General features: G+C 39.8%; 1 protein-coding gene across 2 annotated transcripts in view; it reads right to left on the reverse strand.

The window, feature by feature from the left end:
- Positions 1–22,544, reverse strand: part of SNRK (SNF related kinase) — a 62,195-nt gene that overhangs the window by 30,159 nt on the left and 9,492 nt on the right. For both annotated transcript variants that reach the window (XM_060204881.1, XM_060204880.1), the window contains exon 2: positions 13,191–13,885. In XM_060204881.1, coding sequence (XP_060060864.1) covers positions 13,191–13,779 — 589 coding nt within the window. In that variant the 5' untranslated portion in view covers positions 13,780–13,885. The remainder of the gene's footprint in view (positions 1–13,190; positions 13,886–22,544) is intronic.

The raw sequence follows: 22,544 nt of genomic DNA on the forward strand, positions 1-22,544 counted from the left end.
TTAAGCCCCCACTTGCCACCTGCAGGGTGAAGCAGGTCTGCAAGTATCTACCTTTCTCTCTCCCTCTCTATCTCCCCTCTTAATTTCTCTCTGTCTTGTCATAAAAGGGGAAAAATGGCCACCAGGAGTGGTGGGTTCCTAGTGCTGACACCGGAGCCCCAGTGATAACCCTATTGGCAATAAAAATAACAATAAATGAATAAATAATAAAAATAAAAAAAGAATTATGATGTGAGCAAAAAGATCAGAAGAAATCATAAAGGTGTTCACAATTAAACTCTGCAAAGTTTAGAAGAATGGAAAATTTTATTTAATTTCTGTGGTATTTATTTATTTATTTATTTAAATGCAGCTTAAAGGATGAGTGGGGGCCAGGAGACAGGGATGAGACTCAGGAGACATACGCATTCCCTCTGTCCAGGGCCTCACTATTGAGCAAGGGGCAGGGGGGCCATCTGCAGCCAGAAGGCTTGGCCTCAGCCCACTCAATTCCAAAAGGAAAAGCACTCAGGGCATAAGTCTTCTGCATCTCACCAACCAGGCTTTTTTGTTTTTAGCCATCTACATCCCCTGTTATTTTTAATCCTAGAAACCAGGCCTATTCAGGGCCTGGCTGCATCTCAGGCATCATCATTGTATCTACAAAGAAGGTCTTATCCCACAAGCCTTGTTTTCTACTCACCAGAAAGTATCCATTAAGAGTTAAAGAGTGATCGTGCTTAGTGAAGTAAGAGGTGAAAGACACCTACCAGATGTATTTACTCACATGGGGAATGTAAATAATTATAGCATACAATCTTGCAAAGATTAAAAAAGTAGCCAAACGGCCTCTCTGCGACAGCAATGGTGGCTATGGAGGCTGGGGCACAGAACATTGGTGTACCAACACAGAAAGTGTACCACAGGGACCTGAAAATTGTGTAAATAATATTAAATTACCAGTAACAACAAATATTAAAGTTTTGTGGTGTTTTCTGTAGGTTCCAGGGCATAAAATAAGTCTGAATTAAAAATTTTTAATATTAAACTAAGCGCTGCTTTGTACTATTCTGGATGTAACATATACAAGGCTAACCACTAAAAATTAGTTAAAAATAAAAAAACAACAAAATTTTCCCAAGACAAAGTAACCTACACAGATTGATGGGCATGAAAGTGGAGAGGAGATGAAAAGATGGGAGTGTGTGTGTGTGTGTGTGTGTGTGTGTGTGTGTGTGTGTGTGTGTGTGTGGAACAACAGCTGTAACCAAGCTCCAGTCCCACAGAAGAGTCTCTGCTATTCACACTAAGTTGCCCTGGTCTACACCATCCTGATGTCTCTTACTCCGCACTCCATCCTTCTAACCAAGTCCACATTAAGTTGCAGGGACCTGACAGAAGTCTATCACTCTTCGTCTGCACTGGCCAGCCAGCCGTCCTGACTCCAGCACTGCACACGCAAGGTCCCTTTCCCCAGAAAGCAAGGCCCACTACTCAGTAAAAAGTCACCCCGATCCACTTCAGAGGAAGCACAAGAGACTGACCACAGCATGCTGCACATAAACACATACTCAACGGCTGTTTAAAAATTATTCTTAGGAAAATACTATTATGATTCACTTGGACATTCAGAGTTCTGATTCTTCCCAGAAACGCATATTCATAGTGACTGACGGGATTTCTAGATTTGGTGTGTTAAAGTTTGTTCTAGCTACTGATTTTTAGTTTTGTAAAACATAACAGTTTTGCACTTCTCCCCAGGAAAGAGGAAAAGCTTTAAAAATTCCTCCCCAGATTTAGTATTTTCAATTCCTCTGCTACAACCTACAATGACTAAAGGTAGATTCAGCTTCAACATGTGCATCAGTATTAGCAGTTACTTTCTGTACAAGGGTCTGAGTCCCCACTCCCCACCTGCAGGGGAGATGCTTCAGAAGCGGTGGAGCAAATCTACAGATGCCTATCTTTCTCCTTCTCTCCTCTCTCCTCTCTCCTCTCTCTTCCTCCGGGGTTATTGCTGAGGCTTGGACCAGCAATATGAATACACTGCTCCTGGAGGCAATTTATTTTATTATTTTATTTTTTTATTGGCTAGGTCAGAGAGAAACTGAGAGGGAGGGGAAGACAGAGAGAAGAAAAGAGAGACACCTGCAGACCTGCTTCACCGCTTGAGCAGTGACCCCCCTGCAGTGGGGGAGCAGCCAGGGGCTCGAACCAGGATCCTTGCATGGGTCCTTGCGCTTCATACTGTGTGTGCTACTGCCCAGCTCCTCTTCTTTTTCCCTCTTCCCTCTCAATTTCTCTGTCCTATCAGTAAAACTTAAAAAGGAAAAAGCAGCTGCCAGGAGTGGTGGATTTGTAGTACCAGCACCAAGCCCCAGAAATAACCCTGGTGGCAAATAGATACATAAATAAAGTTACCGGGGCCGAGTCATGGTGCACTATTAGTGCTGGTCGAGCACACTATTACCATGTGTAGGGGACTGGGTCTGAACCCCACTCCCCACTGCAGGGGGGAAGCTTCATGAAAGGTGAAGCAGGTCTGCAAGTGTCTTCTCCCTATCTCCCGCTATCCTTTCAATTTCTCTCTGTCCTATCAAATTAAATAGAAAGAAAAAAAGGTGGGGGAGGGAATGGCCACCAGGAGCAGTGGATCTGTAGTGCCAGCACTGAGCCCCAGTGATAAGTCTGGAGGCAAAAAAAAAACAAGTACTTACTGAAGTAGTTACTTTCCTGAAGGCCCAAGAAACTAATCAGGCTTATCACATAAATACCAAGCCTCCCCTTATTTTTATGTACTATTATAAGACATGCAAAGAAAAATCCTCCAAGTGGAAGTTAACCTATCCCCCAAATGCACTGCTGGAGACTATGAGAGAACATGGGAGCCAAGGCCCTGGCCTGGCCTGCCTTCCGCCCAGTTTCCCACAGTAGCCAGCACTCCAGAGAAAGCACCCCACAGGGAAAAGAGGCCGTGACCTTGGAATGCCCGAGGGGCTGCAGCTGCCACCCCACGGCACCTCGGTGACCCACACACATCCCAGGTGCTCCCTTCCACAGCACTGAAGGTGCGGCTACTACAGAGGAACAGGGCTAGTCAAGGGGGTTGGGAACAGGCAGCTCTGGGTCCTGCAGACCTGGAGAAGCTGTTCTTGTGGGCTCGAGGGATCTCGGCAGCAGGGTGAGAGAGCAAGATTCTCAGACAGAACAGGGTGTGGCCTCTGACTGACCAGAAGGCTTCAGGGCAGGGCCGGGGCTGGGCTAGCAACAGGGGAGACACTGGAGGGAAGAAAGATACACTTTCCAGGGGCAAACTGGGGAGACCTTTAAGAGACTCAGCCACGGGGAAGGTTTGGCTTTGGTACTAAGGTTCTGAGCAGAGGATGGGAGGCTCAGACTTCCAATCTCAAAGGAGCCAGAAGTAGACTGTGCTTTGTCTCTGAGGCTCCAGGTTCAGTCCCTAGCACCATATGTGATCAAGTGGTGTTCAACATTCTGCATCTTTCGTGACCTAGTGCTCGTAGCAGATATTAGCTGAAACTGCCACCATATCTGTGGCTCCAAAGAGGCTCCCCCTCATGATTCCTCCTCCTCAGAGGTCTTCAAACAGTTTCATCCTTCTACACAGACCAAGCCTCACCATGCTCACCATACCAAGGCTCTAGGATCATCATGCTATCAAAATGGCCCCCCTTCCACTTTCCCCCAGTAACCACCATCTTTTGCAGCTTCTGCGAGCTGCTTCTGTTGCGCTTCACCAGTTTGCTTTGGTTACTCATGAGTGAAACTGTCTTGTAATTGTCTTTCACTTCCCAATATCTCACTTAGCATATTCACCTCAAGATCCACCCATATTTGCAAACTCACCACTGTACCCAACCTCCCATCCTTCTCACCTGCAGCTTTCTGTATTTGAGAAATGTGGCAGCAGGGAAGAAAGGAAAGGAAGTCTGTGTCTAAAAGGCCTCCATCTTTTTTCTGAGAATCTCATGTTTGAGTTTGAACACCTGAGTGGTGGTGACCTCTGATTACTCAGAACTGACACACTATCGTTACTGGAGCTGTACAGCTTCTGCCCTCCCCAGGATTCAGGAGAGCAGGCCAACACTGAGCCTCCAGGTAGGCTGCTTCACTTGGCAGCTTTGCCATGTAAAGTGCTTGGGTTCAGGCTTGGCACCATATGAGAACACCATGAGTTGGGGGGAAGCTCGGTGCTGGGGTGTCTCTAGCTCAGACAGTGAGACTGTGAATGTGCGAAGTCCCAGTGAAACAGAAACAAAGCCCTTTCCTACTAATAGTAGTAAGAAACCTCAGAAAATGGCAAGGCTTCTTCCAGATGAAGAAGTCTCATTAAGGTAGAGAGGCAAACTCCTGACTTCCGTAAGAGACAACACCCTAAGCAAAAGCTCCAGGAGGGCAGGGGAGCACAGGGAGACAGGACAGTTTGGGTCCCTTAGAGAAGAGGCAGGAACACGGGTCCAGGAGGGATGTTTGACTAAAAGTTCTAGGCACTGGGGCAGCCTTGGAAAATATCCCCAACTTCCGTGATTTACTTTTTCACATATCTCTAAATGAAGACAGTGTGTGTTCAAAATGGCGTGAGCCGGAGGGGAGGAATTTAAGCATAATCATCAACATCAGCAAAGAAGGAAATATATTTTGTCATTTACTATTTGAAATGGAAGCTGTTTGGAAGAATTCTCCCCAAACCCTTATTCTTTGTTACATTAAGATTCAAGTTCTGGAGTCTTTCTTTACTGATGATATTTGCTTCTCTGGGTTCACGAGTTAAACGAGGAGGCAGGCAAAGCAGGACACACAGCAGTGCCCTGAGGAAACCTATGGAGACCCCTCACAGCTATTTGAGCCAGACTCATGGGGCAGAGCACTGGCAAGTGTTTTGAATCTCCTCTGGGTGGAACTCAGGGGTGTTGACTTAGGAAGCTTCAGTTTAAATTATCTATGCATACTTATTTTTAATTGCCTCTAGGATTATCACTGGAGCTTAGTACCTGCATTATGAATCCACAGCTTCTTGTAGTCATCTTTCTTTCTTTTTTTTTTTTTTTTAATAGAACAGAAAGAAATGAAGCAGGGAAGAAAGAGAGACACATACAGACCTGCTTCACTGCTCGTGAAGTTTTCCCCCTGCAGGTGGGGACCTGGGACTTGAACCCAGGTCCTTGTACATGGTAATGTGTATGCTCAAGCAGATGCACCATCACTCAAGCCCCTCCGTACCACCATTACGGTAAATTATATCATTTTTATCTTAGCTTTATGAAACTAATAGCAAAAAATATATATGTTTTTAGGGCTCTCATTAAAAAATCAACAGTAGTCAGAAAAAGCTATCTAGATACACTGCCACCATCATTTCATGCTCAAGAATCTTTAATACAAATATTCAACAATTCAAAAGTAGTTTGTTTTAACTCAAATCATAGAATCCTTGCCACATGCTCCCCTGCTTTCTACTTACATAGAAAGTAGAATGGTTATAAAGAAGGGAGTTCTAAACAATGCTTTTATTCACAGAAGGTTTACGCCAAATCAAAAGGCTTGTTGGTGATTTAATAATCATTTATAAGATTACAGGGGTAGAGTTCCATACTGCACCCACCGCTGCACCAATGGCTGTGATTTCTGAAATAACTGACATTCTGATGAACACATGAGAATTCAACAAGTTTAGGGATGGACACCGGCTTCTATTTTCTTTTCGTTTTATATGACAGTTGATGATGTCACTTCTTAGAGCCTTGTAAAAACTATGCTTGGAGCATGTGCCCCTGCAGCTCACAGCAGTGGTGTGTGGAAGCTGTGTGCTCCACTTCTATGTGTGTGCTTTCCAGCTCTTGACAATTACATGTGGCAGGTGTGCCTGTGCCTGTGTCTCCATATGAAATGGAGCCCATGTGGAGCACAATTTTGCAGACAAATTTTATGTTTACTTTTTAAAGGTGAACTGAGGTGCTAATTTAAAGCAGATTAAACTTCCTGCAGAACAGAAACAAATCACCCTAAATTGCATAATTTCCAACCTTCCTGGCTTCTAAAACTGTGACACAAACTTTAGGTCTTTCAGTCCACAAGCCCTCAGAGCCCATCTGTCCAAAAGGGAAACTGTTAAGAATGAGAAATGTAGTGGTTCGGGAGGTGGCGCAGTAGATAAAGTGTTGGACTCTCAAGCATGATGTCCTGAGTTCAATCCCTGGCAGCACACGTACCTGAGTGATGTCTGGTTCTTTCTCTCTCTCCTCCTATACCTCTCACTAATAAAAAATAAAATATTTAAAAAAAAAAAGATAAAGGTAAAATGTAAGCAGGTTCTTACTCTAGAAAGAAAAGATGCAAGTCCAAAAAAAAAAAAGAAATATTACTAAAGAATGTATCTCTAATAAATGACAACTCTGAGAAAAATGAAACGATATACACAGATTTGGTGCAACTTGGGGAAAGATTATAAAAGCAAGTACATAAATAGCTTTGGGGGAGTATATCTCAAAGTCAGTTAACAATTCATCATAGAAAACTAGTGGTAAATTTATATAAAGCAAAAAAATTTTGTTTTACATTCTTTTTTACTATGTCAAAGTTCTGTCACAAAGGTATCATGACTTGAAGTATAATATACGCATAAGGAGTTAATTCTTTTAAGAATTTGCAGAGAAAAATATTTAAAACAGTTTGACACATTATTATGCACAATGCTACAACCACAGTTCTGATGGTAGACACCCAATCCAATCCCTAAACTATCTAAAATTCTTTAGTTCAAGTGAGTGTGTTGAATTATTTTATCACAGGATTAGAATACAGCAAGAAGAAACTGCATTAAGTATATTAAACATGGCTTCTACTTTAACCCAAACTCTTGGTTGGAATATACTCAATTTCCAAACACTACACATTTCTATAGTAATATAGTATACAATAGCCAATAAAGTCTCAATTTTGTTATACTAATCTACTTTTCCATCAGACAAAGCAACTATATTCTCTTTTTTTATGCCAGAGCAATAATCAGCTCTGGCTTTTGGTGGTGCAGGGATTAAAGCTGCGACTTTGGAGCCTCAGGGATGACAGTCTTTTTGCATAACCATTATGTTATCTACCCCTGCCCAAAGAGCAGTTTTTTTTTTCTTCAAAGCAATTTCCTCACACAGACAAGGTAGTCATTACAAGTTCACACTGGATTTTAACATGTTCTTCCCCATCAGTAACTTAGGTTAAAAAATAAAGTAAAAGGAATAAAAATGATTAAAGACTCAATTCTAAGACATAGCCTTTCTTAGATTTGTAGGTGTTAATGAATCCCCAAATGGACCCCCAACTGCTTAAAATAGACATATGGCTTTGTTGTTGTTGTCTGCCACCAGGGTTTTCCCTGGGGCTAGGTGCCTACTGGAGGAATCCACTGCTTCTGGTAGGCTTTTTCTTCTTTCTTTTATTTGATAGGACAGAGAAACTGAGAGGAAAGGGGAGACAGAGACACACCTACAGTCCTGCTTCACCACTCATGAAGCTCCCTCCTGTAAGTGGGGATCAGGGCTTGATCTGTATCAGGGCTCGTTGTAAGTGGGAACATGTGCGCTCCTCTGGGTACAGCACTGGCCAAATACATAATCTTAATGTGGCAAAGGCTAGATGTTTTGAACTCAGCTGATACAGATGAATCTTGTCCTGATTTCAAAATAATTTTATTATTTAAATGAATATTATTTTAATGTTTTAAAAGCAGCACACTACTGGCTATTGTTAGCATGCACATGAACACTGGGAAAGCAGTGTGCTTCTGTGATGATGGCCTTTGTTCAGGCACCACTGCTCAGAATAAGCTGCTACAGACCATCTCAGGAATGTTTACTTTGGGGGATTATTTGCCTTTCAGGATTCATGTTTTATTAAAATAAATGCTCTGAAATTTTTGAAATAGATCCACACAGTAGTCTCCCCAGTCACCCAAAGAGGTTTTCACCCAGTTCTCCCCAGTGGCAACATACGGTACAATGTCAGAAGCAGACACTGTCAGATTGACAGCCAGATACTGTCAATAGCACAGTCCTGAGTTTACTCAGAGTCCAGTCTATAAACTCCCTATAAGACCTGTAGGAACCTACAGGTAAACTAAGGGAAAACTGACATCTGCACCATATTCTCCAATTCACGAACAAGCACTGGCACTATTATGCCTTGAATCTTATTTTTATATTTTCCAGCATAGATTATTTTTGTGAAATTCTTTTGTTAGATGAGTATGTATTTTCTTTGGCAAAATTATAGATTACTGTGTTTTTAATTCTGGTCTCTACACATTGATTCTGAGTTATAGAAAAGTAACTTGTTTGTGTTGACCTTATATTCATGACCCCGCTTAATTTATTGATTCTAGGAACTGTTCTGTAGAAATCCTGAGATTTTTGAAGTAGGCAGTTATATCCTCTGTTACTGAAGTAGCTTTATTCTTGCTTTTCCCATCTGTGCATTTTAGTATTATGTGGGGAAAAAAGAAAAACCCTTCACTTATTTCTGAACGTAGGGAGAATGTATTCAGGCTTTCACCATACAACTCACTAAGCATTAAATATGATGGAATGATGCTAATTGTAAAGTTGTTATAGGTCTTCCTTATCAATTTCAGAAAGTTCTCCTCTATTTCTAGTTTGAATGGAATAAAAACTAAATGCAAATATTCATTTGTCCTGAGTTAGGTATCAGAATATTGAGACTAGATATCAGAGAGACCAAAGGCCAGGACCCTGAACCCTGTTTGCATCTCAAAGTTGAGAGAGAAAGCTTCAGGGAGTCCTGCCGCTTGAATCAAGGGGTCTGGAGATGGACACTCACATTCTCAGTGGGATGTATTAAGCCTGTGTGTCCTTAACCAAAATGCAGCAGAATGTTTATTATCAATCTTCATTCCACAGAACATGGGCCTTGCATCTTGCAGGGGACACAGATTAGGACAGTTGATGCAAGCCCACTGTGGTACAGTCATGGAGTCCTCTGGCTACTGACAGGTCTTCATTATGTCCACCTCAGAAATTCCTTGGCCTGAGGGGCAGCAGTGCTTGTCACAGATGCAGCTTTAGGCCTTTGGCCTCAGGGGCGAGTTGACCAAACTGCTCCTTAGCTTAAGACCCCCACCAGATCCCCATCAGGATCAAAGTTTAGGAGCCAGAAAGAAGAACATGATAGCTTCTCAGTAATTAGGATAATAGTTCAGCCAAGAAAGCACCAAAGTATCAATCAGTAACAGGCATCACAATTCAATATAAAAAACAGGCATTAAGAGTCACAGTGGGGGTGGGGCAGGCAGTGGCAATTAAGTCACAAAATACAGCTACATGTGGTTGTTTAAACATACAGATCTGATGAGCATAAGACAGATGAAGCAAAGTAATAAAATAGAACTTTGTGACAAGCATCAAGTGCTCAGTGCAGCTTTACACTAATGAAAGGCATGGCTCAAAAGGTAAACAAATTATAAATGTTGACATGACTAATACAGTTTGAAAATAATGCACATAAAGCAAATGCTGACTTAACATTTTTACCATAACTCTCTTCAAAAAATATATATGATGAAAGAATAGTGACACAAAGGAATCAAGTATATAATTAACAAAATTAAGTATAAATGTTTATTTATTACTATATAGAGAAAAGAAATGGAGAAGGAAGGAGGAGACACAGAGGTTGAGAGAGACACAGAGAGAGAGAGAGAGAGAGACCTGCAGCTCTGCTTCACCACTTGTGAAGCTTCCTCCTTGCAGCTGGGGAGCAGGGGCTTGAACCGTGGGCTTAAACCACAGCCCATCTCCAAGTATAAAAACTTTCATGTACCAAAAATAGAAACATTTTAATCATACAGTAAATATTCACCAAAAATTACTATATATTTAGCTACACAGAATATCTAAAAATATTTTCCAAAGCAGAAACCAATCAAACATATTTAGTGACTGCAATGTACTAAAATTAAAAGTTAAAAATCTAAATAATTAGGAGGGAAAATAAATCTACCCATTTTAAATTTTAAAAAATTATATTAAGCAAGGAACAAAACAGAGGGCAGGAGGTAGTGCGCCTGGTTAAGTGCATATGTTACTTACTATGCACAAGGACGGGTTCAAGCTGCTGGTCCCCACCTGTAGGAGAAAGGCTTTATAATTGGTGAAGCAGGGCTACAGGGGTCTCTCTGTCTCTCTCCTTCTCCACCCCCTCCTCTCTCAATTTCTCTGTCTGAAAAAGAGGCAAAACAGCTAAGATAAACTTTAGCAATCAAAGGAGGGGACAGAGAGGTTGAGAGAGAGAGAGAGAGAGAGAGAGAGGGACCTGTAGCTCCGCTTCACTGCTTGTGAAGCTTCTGCTTTGCAGGTGGGTGTAGCAGGGTCAGAAAATAGCTCATCTGGTAGGATGTGTGCCTTGGATTTGAAACCAAGCAACACCTGGGAGTACCACACACCAGGCAAAGCTCTAGTGTTGTGCTTTCTTTATCTCTCTCATAAAAAGAAGGAACAAGCCAGTACAGAAGCAGTGAAATAGCATAATGAAGACTACAGTGCCCCCCCACAGGACTGAAGACAGTCCTCCCAAACACTTCCTCCCCCACACATAGAACTAAAGTGAGACAGTCCTCCCAGTGCACCCCCCCCACAGGACTGAAGAAAGACAGTCCTCCAAGTGACCCCTACACACACACACACACACACACACACAGGACTGAAGAGAGACAATCAGTCCTTCCACCCCACAAATGTCACCACAAATTTCAAGGCATGAAGGAAACAGTTTCAATTCAAGACAACAACAAAAGAAAAAAGAAAAGTAAACTCAGAGGTCCTAGGAAAGAATAAAAACAAACAAAAAGTACAGTTGATAAGCAAGATCAAAACCTGATTCTTGGAAAATAATAATAAGGATTCCTGAACTATGTCTTAATTTGAGTGTGCTCTAAAGCATTTACATATAAAATCAAAGTTGTTTTAATTAGCAAAGTCTAGTAACTTAAAATGATAGACTTTAGATTATCCCTATTAATTTTAGCATAATAAACTTATACTTCACTAACATAAAGATAATTGTCCATTTGTTTTTAAAAACAATTCTACATTTATTTCCATCACAAAAATCACACAAACTTGACTGAAACAAATACAAATAAAGGCAAGCATAAGCTTCACTCAATCCTACTTTACTAATACAACATAACCCTATATTAGCCTAATGAGTGTTATTCCAAGTTTCATATATATATGTGTATTAGCAGAGCACTGCTCAGCTCTGGCATATGGTAGTGTAGGGGACTGAATCTGGGACTGTGTAGCAGCAGGCATAACAAGTCTCTTTGCATAACCATTATGCTACCTACCCCTCCCCCACCCTTCCAACTTTTTTTTGCATTTACATTTTTTGTAAGTTTTAATGTTTAAGATATGGGGGCTGGGAGAGAACACTACACAAACACCCACAGTGTTTGCAATTCAGGAAATAAATACCAGAAACATAGTTTGAAACCCTCAAGGCATACTTACCACCCAGAAGTAACTATCTTAATTTGAAGTATTTTTCACACTTTACTACTTGTACTTGCACACCTCAGTAACATGCACTATTACTTCGTATGCTAATACTATGTGCATTCTTCACCATTTTTTCTTAAGCATCACATTTGTGAACTTAAATCAAGCTCAAGTACATCATCACCAATGTATACAGTTGTCTTAAACCACTGAACAGATTATTTCCCTGTGAATGCAGATTCAGTAGTGCTGCTAAAACCATCCTCTGAAGACCTTGGGTACACAAGTGAGTTTTTCTAGGGGTGAAGTAGGTATAAGTTGCTGAAACTCACAATGTATATGTCTTCAACTTTATGAGATCTTGAAAAACTGTCTCCAATCATGAATTCCTGGTGCTACATGGTCTCATCTACACTTATTTTGTCTCTGAAATTAGTTGTTCCCAATATCAGGAATATAAAACAGTTCTTGTAGTTTGAATTTGCATTTCTGTTACACTGAGGTTAAACATCTTTTTCACAGTCAGATACTTCTGTTTCCTCTCCCCTAAATCCTTGGCTTCATTTCTGATTACAGCTGCTCCACTAATCAAAAATCTCTGGTTCAAATATTCTAACAAAAGACATTAGTGAAGCCTGGTTACTTGTAGTGGCAGAAACCATTTATTAACCCTCTCTTTGCCAGAGTATGGCTTTAATGAAAATGGTGTCTTGGCAGAGTATTCTGTGAGATCAGATCTTTTCAATGGAGGTCTTTAATCTTCTATAACCTACACTTCTAATCATCAGAATGCAAACAGAAGACCCACGTGTGAAGACTAAAAATAAGATGTGCATGTCACATTAAGACAAAGTTTCCCAAGATTACACATGTAACAAGCTGACTATGCATCTTGAGATAAGTGAATCCTGAAAATTAAAATCCCTGCATAAATTTTAAAACAATGTTCCCCCAAAGACAAAGCAGATACAAGCTGAGAAGCAGTAATCACTTCCACAACAAGCAGAAAACTCATGATTAGTGTGTGAGAACATAAAAACATGTTGGACGGAAGAGAGAAAACAGCTCGGGATTCCAGGATTAACATTACTCTAGAATCCATTATACAATAGGTACACTCTCAGTCAATTTCCTGTTCTGTACAACAAAATAGCAAGGAATAACAACACAGATAAGCAAGGTCATATAGGAATGTTAGCTGATCTATTTTTAACCTTAGGTATTAAATAAAAAGAGATTAAGCACACTGTTTAACATCACAGTAAATGATACCACTGACCAAACTATTCCAGCTGCATTATAGTACACATCGTACCTTTTCAGCATGGGTCTCATAAATTGTTATAGAGTATTTGTATTCACAGGAAGACAACTAAAGAGAGTACTAGGAAGATTTAAGAAGAGAGAAAAGTATTCAGGCCCTAAAAGAATAACCTATAATGAGCAGGTGCTAATGTATCCTAAATGATCACTCATTTTCTTTTGAACTTTTAGGTTTTAGACATTTGCAGCCAAAGAAATTGCCAGTTTTAGGGATATATGGCATTTGTAAAACCCAACTTGTTAATTAAGATACATTTATTAGAGACTTTCTTAAGCATTGTTTTAATATAGACAACTGATTTAACCAGCTGCAGTCTAGGTGGTAGCTGGGCAAATCAACACTGGAGGAAGGTTACATACCTACTGCAGGGGCATCGTACTCATCACCAAGCAGAATTTCTGGAGCGGAATATGCAAGAGATCCACAGCTTGTAGTGAGCTTCTTCCCTGGCTGGAATTTGTTGCTGAAACCAAAGTCTGTCAATTTTACAAGACCTTGTTTCTCAAAGAAGACCACATTCTCTGGCTTCAAATCTCTGTGTACCACATGCAGCTTATGGCAGTAAGATATGGCATGGACGATCTGGGCGAAGTACTTCTTGGCCAGCTCTTCACTAAGCCCCTCTTCATGCTTCATTATGTAGTCAAACATATCTCCTCCATCCCCAAGTTCCAGAATAAGATAGAGTTTGGTCTGGGTGTCAATAACCTCATAGAGGCGTACAATGTTGGGATGCTGGACTAGTTTCATGCATCTTACTTCTTGGAAAAGATGACCAGTGGCTAGAGTGTCCAATTTTGTCTTGTCAATAACTTTTACTGCCACTTTTTCACCAGTAAAGACGTGCCTAGCAAGTTTGACCACTGCAAAATGACCTCGTCCCAAGGTCTTATCCAGGTCATATAACCCAGCAATCTTTCCATCATATCCTCGCTTAAATCCCGCCATGCTGGTCCCACAGAAGAAAAAGTATCTAGATTGCTTGAAATGAATAGTCTCATACAAGAAAATCTGATGAAAATAAGGAATTCATTTTCACTGTCGCCGTGGACATCTGAAAAACAAGAAGAGACAAAATTAAGTTTTCTGCAACTTCTCTTTGCTTGGTAATTTCTTGTACTGCCTTAAAAAAATCAAGGCAAAAATCGATAAGATACAAAGAATAAAAAATCCTTTGGACAGAAACTAAGCAGCATTTCCCCTTCTTGCCAGACTAGAAGTATTTCCTGCTAGCACAAAAAAAGTACCTTCAATGAAGCCTCCTCTGACTAACCCAGGTGGAATTACCCTCCCTTCTCTGCATCACCAAAGTCCTTTGGGATGGCTCCATCCCATGTCCCCCATGGCCTTAGTCAATAGGTTTTTGTATAAACCATCTTCATCTTGAGATTGCAAGTCTTTAGGATTCTAAAAGTTATTTTCCTTCTACCTTCTTTTAACACCTAGAACAATGTTTTGCACATACATGCAGGTAGTCAAGACTTTGTTGAATATTAAATACATTGGTTTTTCAAAACATTTAGTAAGCAATTGTTTTTGCACTTGCACTACTAGTGCCTAGAACACTGTCTGGCACACAGTGGGTGTTTAATAAATATTTGCCACTAAGTGGTACTCACTCTTGTGAGTTACAGTTTATCTTTATTATCGTTTCCCAATTCTCAAATAAATCTCATTACAAGCTGCTGAAATTTCAAGAATATATAATCATGTGGCCCAGGGCTATCTATGGTGGTAGACCCTCAGGCACGAGGTCCTGAATTCAATCCCCAAAAACCCATATGCCAGAGTGATGTGTCAGTTCTCTTTCCTTCCTTCTCATTAATAAATAAAATCTTAAAAGAGAATAAGCAAGTATGCACTTTAAATGATTTAAGCTTTAAATGAAGACCATTTTGTTTTAAAGACCATATTCATATGGCTTTTAAAATTCTTAACCCTTATAATGTAAGCCTTAATTCTTAACCCTTATAATGTAAGCCTTAACCATATAAACAGATTCTTAAAAATTATCCTGATTCAATAAAACAAAAATAAAATTATACACATTAATAAACTATTTTTTATCTCACAAAACAAACTCCCTCTATTATTCCTCCAGGCCAAAACTGGATAGCATTAAATAACAGAATCCAATGAGGAATTCAATCTCTTTAGACTAGTTCTTTCCTATTAGTGTATATCCACCCTTTTGGTGAAGCCTTTAAAATGTTCCCAGCACATATTTTCACACCTTCAGTTTTTCATTAAAAACAATGCTGACATTATTTATTTCACTTAAATGAAAACAGCCCCAGAGCTAAAATGTACATTTATGTTTTTAAAGTACTAGCATTAACTTTTTTAGTCTAGTTTTTGCTTTAACAGGGCAGAAACTAGCAATTATTGAAAACTAATTATTTTTATATGTGCAAAATAAAACAAACCAGAGCATGTTGCTGGGTCTTGGCAACCCTAAAAAGTAAGTATTAGTGCCATAACAAGAGCCAATGAAATGAACTCTATATGAAGTAAAAGAAACTATGAAGATAAGATTCAAAGCTAGCCAGAGGCCCCAGAGGCCCAAATTCAATCTACAGCACCACCATATGCCAGCAATGCTCTGGTCTTATCTTTCTCTCATGAAAATAAATCTTTTTTAAAAAAATATTTATTTTATTTATTCCCTTTTGTTGCCCTTGTTGTTTTATTGTTGTTGTCGTTGTTGGATAGGACAGAGAGAAATGGAGAGAGGAGGGGAAGACAGAGAGGAGGAGAGAAAGACAGACACCTGCAGACCTGCTTCACTGCCTGTGAAGCGACTCCCCTGCAGGTAGGGAGCCGGGGTTCGAACCGGGATCCTTATGCCGGTCCTTGTGCTTTGCGCCACCTGTACTTAACCCGCTGCGCTACAGCCCGACTCCCGAAAATAAATCTTTTTTAAAATAAAGATTCAAATCTAATTCTTTATCATCTTATTGAGGGGGTGGGATGATTGTTTACAGTACAGCAGTTGACACATAAGTAAAATTTCTTATCTCTTCATGACAGGTGAATGCAAAACATTCTCACCCCCAACTTTGGTCCTCTCTGTGCATCATACACCAGGACCCCAATGCCCTATCCCTGAAGTCCTTTGCTTTGCGGTAATTCACCATACCTAGCCAAGTGCCGCTCTGTTTTCCCTTCCTTTCTTTTTTTTTTATGTTCCACCTATAAATGAGGTCATCTAGCATTTGCTGTCTCGTTATTTTGCAGAGATCTCAAAGAATGCAAATCTAAATCTTATTTTAAAATTCACTCATCATAAATATTTGACCAATCTAAATAATGCTACATTTAGGATATCTCCCCTCCCTTTCCTTTTGTTGTCACCAGGGTTATCATTGAGGCTCAGCAGTGCCTACACAGCAAATCTGTTGTTCCTGGTGGCCTTTTTTTTTCTTTTTGATAGAGAAATTGAGAGGGAAGGGGAGACAGAGAGGGAGAGCCACTTGCAGCACTGCTTCACCACTCATAAAGCCTTCTCTCTGCAGGTGGAACAGGGGCATGAACCCGGGTACACTTTGTACACTTTACCAGTTGTGCCACTGACCAGCCCTCTAGGATATCCTAAGAGTTAATATACCATTTATGAAAGAGGCATAACGTCATTCTCACATGATCTGAATCATATATACAGGGCTATCTTAAATTGAATACATTGTGTGTTTCTGTTTACTCATGTTTCATTACATTTTAGTAGTTATGATAATAATTATCAATGGTCATTCACTAAATGAATGCAATATGCCAGTCACATACCAAACGCTTTTTTATTTATTTATTTTTTAATATTTATTTTATTTATTTATTTATTCCCTTTTGTTGCCCTTGTTGTTTTATTGTTGTAGTTATTATTGTTGTTGTCGTTGTTGGATAGGACAGAGAGAAATGGAGAGCGGAGGGGAAGACAGAGAGGAGGAGAGAGAGATAGACACCTGCAGACCTGCTTCACTGCCTGTGAAGCGACTCCCCTACAGGTGGGGAGCCGGGGTTGGAACCGGGATCCTTATGCCGGTCCTTATTCTTTGCGCCACCTGCGCTTAACCCGCTGCGCTACAGCCCGACTCCCCCAAACGCTTTTTTAATTGCCTTCAGGTTTAAGGAATATTAGCCCCACTTTGAGGCACAGACACAGTAAATAACCTGACCTCTGCTACAAGGTTAATGCCTAATGGAACGGGGATTCAAACCCAGGGCAATCTAATACCCAAGTCTATGCTTTCAGTTATTATGCTACAGTGTTTTTGCAAATTAACGTCAGAACCAAAACCAAAACCAAATTACTTTTTATTTGTTACTAATAGTTTGTTACAAGATTGTAGGATTACAATTTATGGTTCTACACCACAACCACCACCAAAGTTCTGTATCCCCACCCTTTAAACTCCCAAAGAAACCACTAGAGTTCCCATTACTCTTACAGTTTGCTTGCTTCTGTTTTATTTATAAAACTAAATTATTATTAAGTATTAATCCTATTTCTATTAAGACAATTTTAAAAAATAAGAAGCCAGTACATGTGTAGGAAGGTTCTGGAGGATATTATGATCACTTAGCTAAAGAGGAAGGGAAATCTTGTTGCTATACATTTTTTAAAATACTAGTCTATTCTCTAATCCTGCCAAGGAGAGAAAATAAATCATTTCTTAATCTTTAAGGGTTTTTAAGTGCCCAAGTCAGTCTGAATATCAGCACTGAATGTTAAGGTGTGGCTTATGTAAAGTAAGGGGAATTTGGCATGGGCTTCAAGACATATTGTGCAAAGCACATTCTGAATAATCCTTGTTATCACTGTTGTGTTACTTGTTTCTTTCACCTAAGAGAACACAGAAAAAGATGCTAGTTGAGCTGTATTTGTTTAAACTTTGCTTGAAATCAACAGAGACCCAGAGACTGGATACAGACAAATAGATAAAAATGGCACATGTGGCCTTGATGACCTAGGCTCTCCATCATTTTACCCCTGTTGAATGACAACCCATTCAAGGAATCTTTAGTAAACGGGATTTTGATCTGAATGGATATATACAGATTTCTCCAGATAGACAGGTCTGAGAGATTATTCCACTGAAAAAGAAGGAAATGTTAATAATGAGCTACAGTAAATTCACCATTTTCTAAATGCCTTCCAGGTAACAGGCACTAAATCCACATCTCACCGAATCCTCACTCAGAGCTTACAAGGTGATACAGGAGGCTCAATTTGTCCAATAAGCATTGAGCTGTGGTTCAATCCTGCTCAGCCTGACTTCCAAACTCAAGAAGCCTGCAGGAACTCCAGCTGGTGCACTAACACTCACTGCCTCAGACAAGCAGGGCAACCTTTCCAATCTCACTGACCCCTGTAGGCCAGCATCAAGGAACACACATACCTGCACACTAGAAACTGTCTATTTGACAAGGAGGAGGAGAGGAGGAGGTCGGGAGGAGGAGAGGAGGGGGAAGAAGAAAGATGAAGAGGCAGGAGGAGGAGGAGGCGGAAGGAAAGTCAAAAAGAAAAAGAGATAAAAAAAAAAAAGAAAACAACTTTGAACAGACAGACAGAATGACAATAGATCACGTATATACAAGTTCACAGGACAGTTGGGCAGCAGTGACTAAGGAAAACCTTCAGGCCTTTCCACAACACTAAACTATTACACACACATACACACACACCATAAAATACCTAAATGCTCATAGCAGAGCAAGCCAATTTACACAAAATATTAAAAAGGGTTAGAGTCCAGGTAATTACAAAGCTCAAGTCACTTCAGGTGAGAGGGACGAGAAAGGTGAGAAGAATGAAAGGGAAATGTAAATGTAAACAACAACAACAAAAACAAGTTACACTGGGAATGAGGAGATGGACACAGTTCTGCAGCACAAATGACACCAGCCAGAGAAATCTGAGTGTGGACCCAGCTATAGAGATGTGTGAACTTTAGGTTGCTAACCTGGTACTCTAGCTGCAGTACAACACAGCATCTCCCGAAGCCCTTGGCCTTCTCCCTCTCCAACAGCCCCTAATTCAGTGGGGATGAACAGTGATTCTGAAGGTCACTGGACAGACTTGAATCCCAGTCATGGGGCCCGAGCAAAGTCTCATCTCTCTCTATGGTCAGTTTCCTCATAAGAAAATATTAACTGTAAAATTCCCACTTCAGAGGCTATAGTGAGGATGAAATGAGTTGAAACAGTTGGTACAAACTGTTTACAGCTAACAGCATCTCTCCCAGCAAATAGAAATCCTTTTTTACTGCTTCCCCCTTGCAGTCTTCAAGAGAATATATTTAGCCAGCTATTCGGTTTTCTGAAATGCACTAAACTGAGGATGAATGATGGAAGACTATAACATAAAATAAATAATACCTCTAGTTGGGAATCAGTTTGATGATTTTTCTTCAAACATTCCACAGAATCAAATATTTGTTTTAAGACAAGTTTCTATGAAATCTAGCCTTCCAGAAAGAACTAATGTTCCTTCTGATTGTTTCTTATTAAAGTCAGAGATTTTTTACAGAAACTACTCCTGAAGGCTATTTCTTCTTTTCTTTTCTTTCTTTACTTTTTCTATTTTATTGGATAGGACAGAGAGAAATTGAGAGGGAGGGGGAGACAAAGAGGGAGAAAGAGAGACACCTACTTCACTACTTGTTAAGCATCCCCACTGCAGGTGGTGGGGGACTCTCGAACCTGGGTTTTTGCACATAGTTCTATGTGCAGTTAACCAGGTGTGCCACCCCCCATTATTTTCTCTCATTTTCTAATTATCTTTATTTATTTTCTAGAGGCAGCTAGATAATGAGAAGGAAGAGGAAGAAAGACAGAGAGACACCTGCAGGCCTGCTTCACCACTTGTGAAGCTTTCCCCCTGCAAGTGGTGGTATTCTCTATGTATATGCTCAGACACATACTGTTTTGTGTGACCACACACACATGCACATGAAGAAGAGTAACCACTTAAGCATCTGTCTGTACAAAGTCAAAACAAGTTCACCTAGAAAATTTGGAAAATGCAAAAAAAGAATGCATCTAGGATGAACCTCTTCTGGTCTGAGGGTATATTAAGTCTATGAGCCTTTACACATCTAAGATATATATGAACTCTGACACATATCTTTCCCTCTTCTTTATATGGTGAATATTTCCTATATACTAAGATTTTCTAAATTAATAATTTAAAACTACAGAACTAATATGACATCTTATAAGACAGCAAAATCAGAGTTGGTGAAGGAATAAAGGCTATGTACTAGACTTCTGTGCCTAAACAGCTCAGGTATCAGGTTCAATCCCTGGCACCACCATAAGCAATGGCTGAGTAGTTTTCTGGGTTCTCTCCCTCTTTATCTTGCTTTCTCGATTGTCACTCTCATGAAAAACAAATCTTAAAAGGAGAAAAGAAAACAAGCCTAAAAACAACAAAATTAGGGCATTCTCCAGCAGTTTTACTCAGTATATATCCATACATGCATATAACTAGACTGTGCTTAAATGAATCAGGGCAACTAATTGAGTGTTTATAATATGGAAATTCATGTTTGAGAAATAAGTACTAGTATATGTTGCAAGAGTATGTGGATGTTCTCCCAGCTAGAGAGAGAAGCAACCGAAATGTGCGGGTGTGGCTAGAGAAGAGGAAGGAAGTGTAGGTGGCCCTACACATATTTTGCAAGCTGCTGAAAACAGTTGTAGAACCAGCCTCTGTTAAGCCTACTGTCAGTTTGGAATTCACCCTGTTATTGTCAAAATTCGTTGTTGTTGCTTTTTATTGATATCATCACTACAGAATGATTTGTGTTTCAATCCTATGTCTCCGGCTCACATCCCTTCCAAGTAATGGTGAGGACGAAACAGCACACTGAGTAAAAGGCCTGCTTAGTACGAGGTACCAACTCATGCCATAAGAAAAGAAACGGAGTGGAAAAGGGCCATGCTCAAAACCAGCCTACTTCTGTAGCCTCTCTACAGTTTGTGTGAGATGTTAGAAATATCTCCCACAAAACCAGACTATTAGTTTTGTACATTCAAATGTATAAAACCCTTCAAAATAAACTAAATACTTGAAAATATCAGTGACAAACTTGTCTCTCTAATATAGACAACTCAAAAGTGAATTTTCGCAAATCCATATTAAAACTGTATTTAAGCTTTTTACACTCGAGATTACAAATACAAAAAAAAAAATGAAGAAAAGTAGAAAACTCAGGAAATATCAGACTAAACTGCATGTTTATAGAAAAGCTAGCTTAAAAGGAAAAAAAAAAAAACACTCTCTCAATGAGTATTACCACCCTGATTTGACTACTAAGATTTCAAAGCTACCTATGTAGGCTAAAAGGAAGACAGTAATCTAAGTCTTCTAATAATATAATGAATGTCCAGGTCTGGCAAAATAAGCATCACCCTACAATGCCTTTCTCTTTACCTAAAGTAAACTGTATTCCACATTTCTAAAACAGTACTCCTTCTCCTTAGAGTTATTAATATGCTTTATAAATCAGAGATGAAACCATTATCAGGTCAACAGACTGTAAAGTTATGGAGGTCTGCAGAGAAAGCATAGTAGTTATACAGAAAGCCTTTCATGTTTGAGGCAACAAAAGTCTCAGATTAAGTCCCCTGCACCACTATTAACCAGAGCTTAGCACTGTCCCAGTTTAAAATAATAATGACTTAAATTTAAAAACAAATAATGACGTTATGGAAGAAATCTAGAGTTTCTTTCTGACTTGGTTAAGTATGAATTGGTTACTATGTGATGTCAGTCTGCAGTCTCTGGGTGGTATCAAGATGGAAACTACAAATTAGGAAGTTAAAGTCAATTATTAAAGAAATGTTCTAATAGGCAAAACTGTACCTCCACATGTGTAAGAAAGCATTTTCCAAGAGACAGTGACAGTATGTTAAAGTGTGCTTTGAAAGTTTTCTTCGAGAAGTCAACTTTAAGGGACTTGGACCATCAAGGTGACCAAGAACAACGGGATAAAGAACTTGTTCTACTCTCCCAAGGCAGTGATTGGGTTGCCACTGCAGATAAATCCCTTGAAGTGCTGGTTTAAGTAGTCTTTTCCCCCCTCCAAGTAAAACAAGTTATAATCCAGAATACCAAGAACTTTATAAACTGATGTAGAATAGTCTTTAGTACTTGCAGAGGTTAACATTCAAGCCCTAAAACCTCTATCAGCAAGACAAGCTCAAATTTCTACACAAAATCTGTTTCTCCTTGAAGTGACCAAAAAAAAAAAAAAAACCTATGTCACTGTTCCCATGTATGAGTAAGTGGCACTTAAAAATTAGCATGTTGGGGTTGGGTGGTGGTGCACGTGGTTGAGTGCATATATTACAATGCGCAAGGACCTGAGTTCGAGCCCCCAGTCCCCACCTGCTGGGGGAAAGCTTCACAAGTGGTGAAGCAGTGCTGCAGGTGTCTCTCTGTCTCTCACCCTCTCTGTCCCTCCCTTCCCTCTCAATTTCTGACTGTCTCTATCCAATCAATAAATAAAGATAATAAAAATTTTTTTTAAAAAAATTAGCATGTTGATAGTCCTGGTATAAAAAGCTCACATATAAATGACTACCTCAAAAAGCTGGTATATATTGATAGAAATTACTTCAAAATAAAGTCAGCTCACAATTTCTGTTGACGAGAAAACTAAAAAACTGAAAGTTGGAGAATTCCAGTTAATAATCTTTTATTAATAACA

The sequence above is a fragment of the Erinaceus europaeus genome, chromosome 12, assembly GCF_950295315.1.
Source record: "Erinaceus europaeus chromosome 12, mEriEur2.1, whole genome shotgun sequence".
Lineage (NCBI taxonomy): Eukaryota > Metazoa > Chordata > Mammalia > Eulipotyphla > Erinaceidae > Erinaceus > Erinaceus europaeus.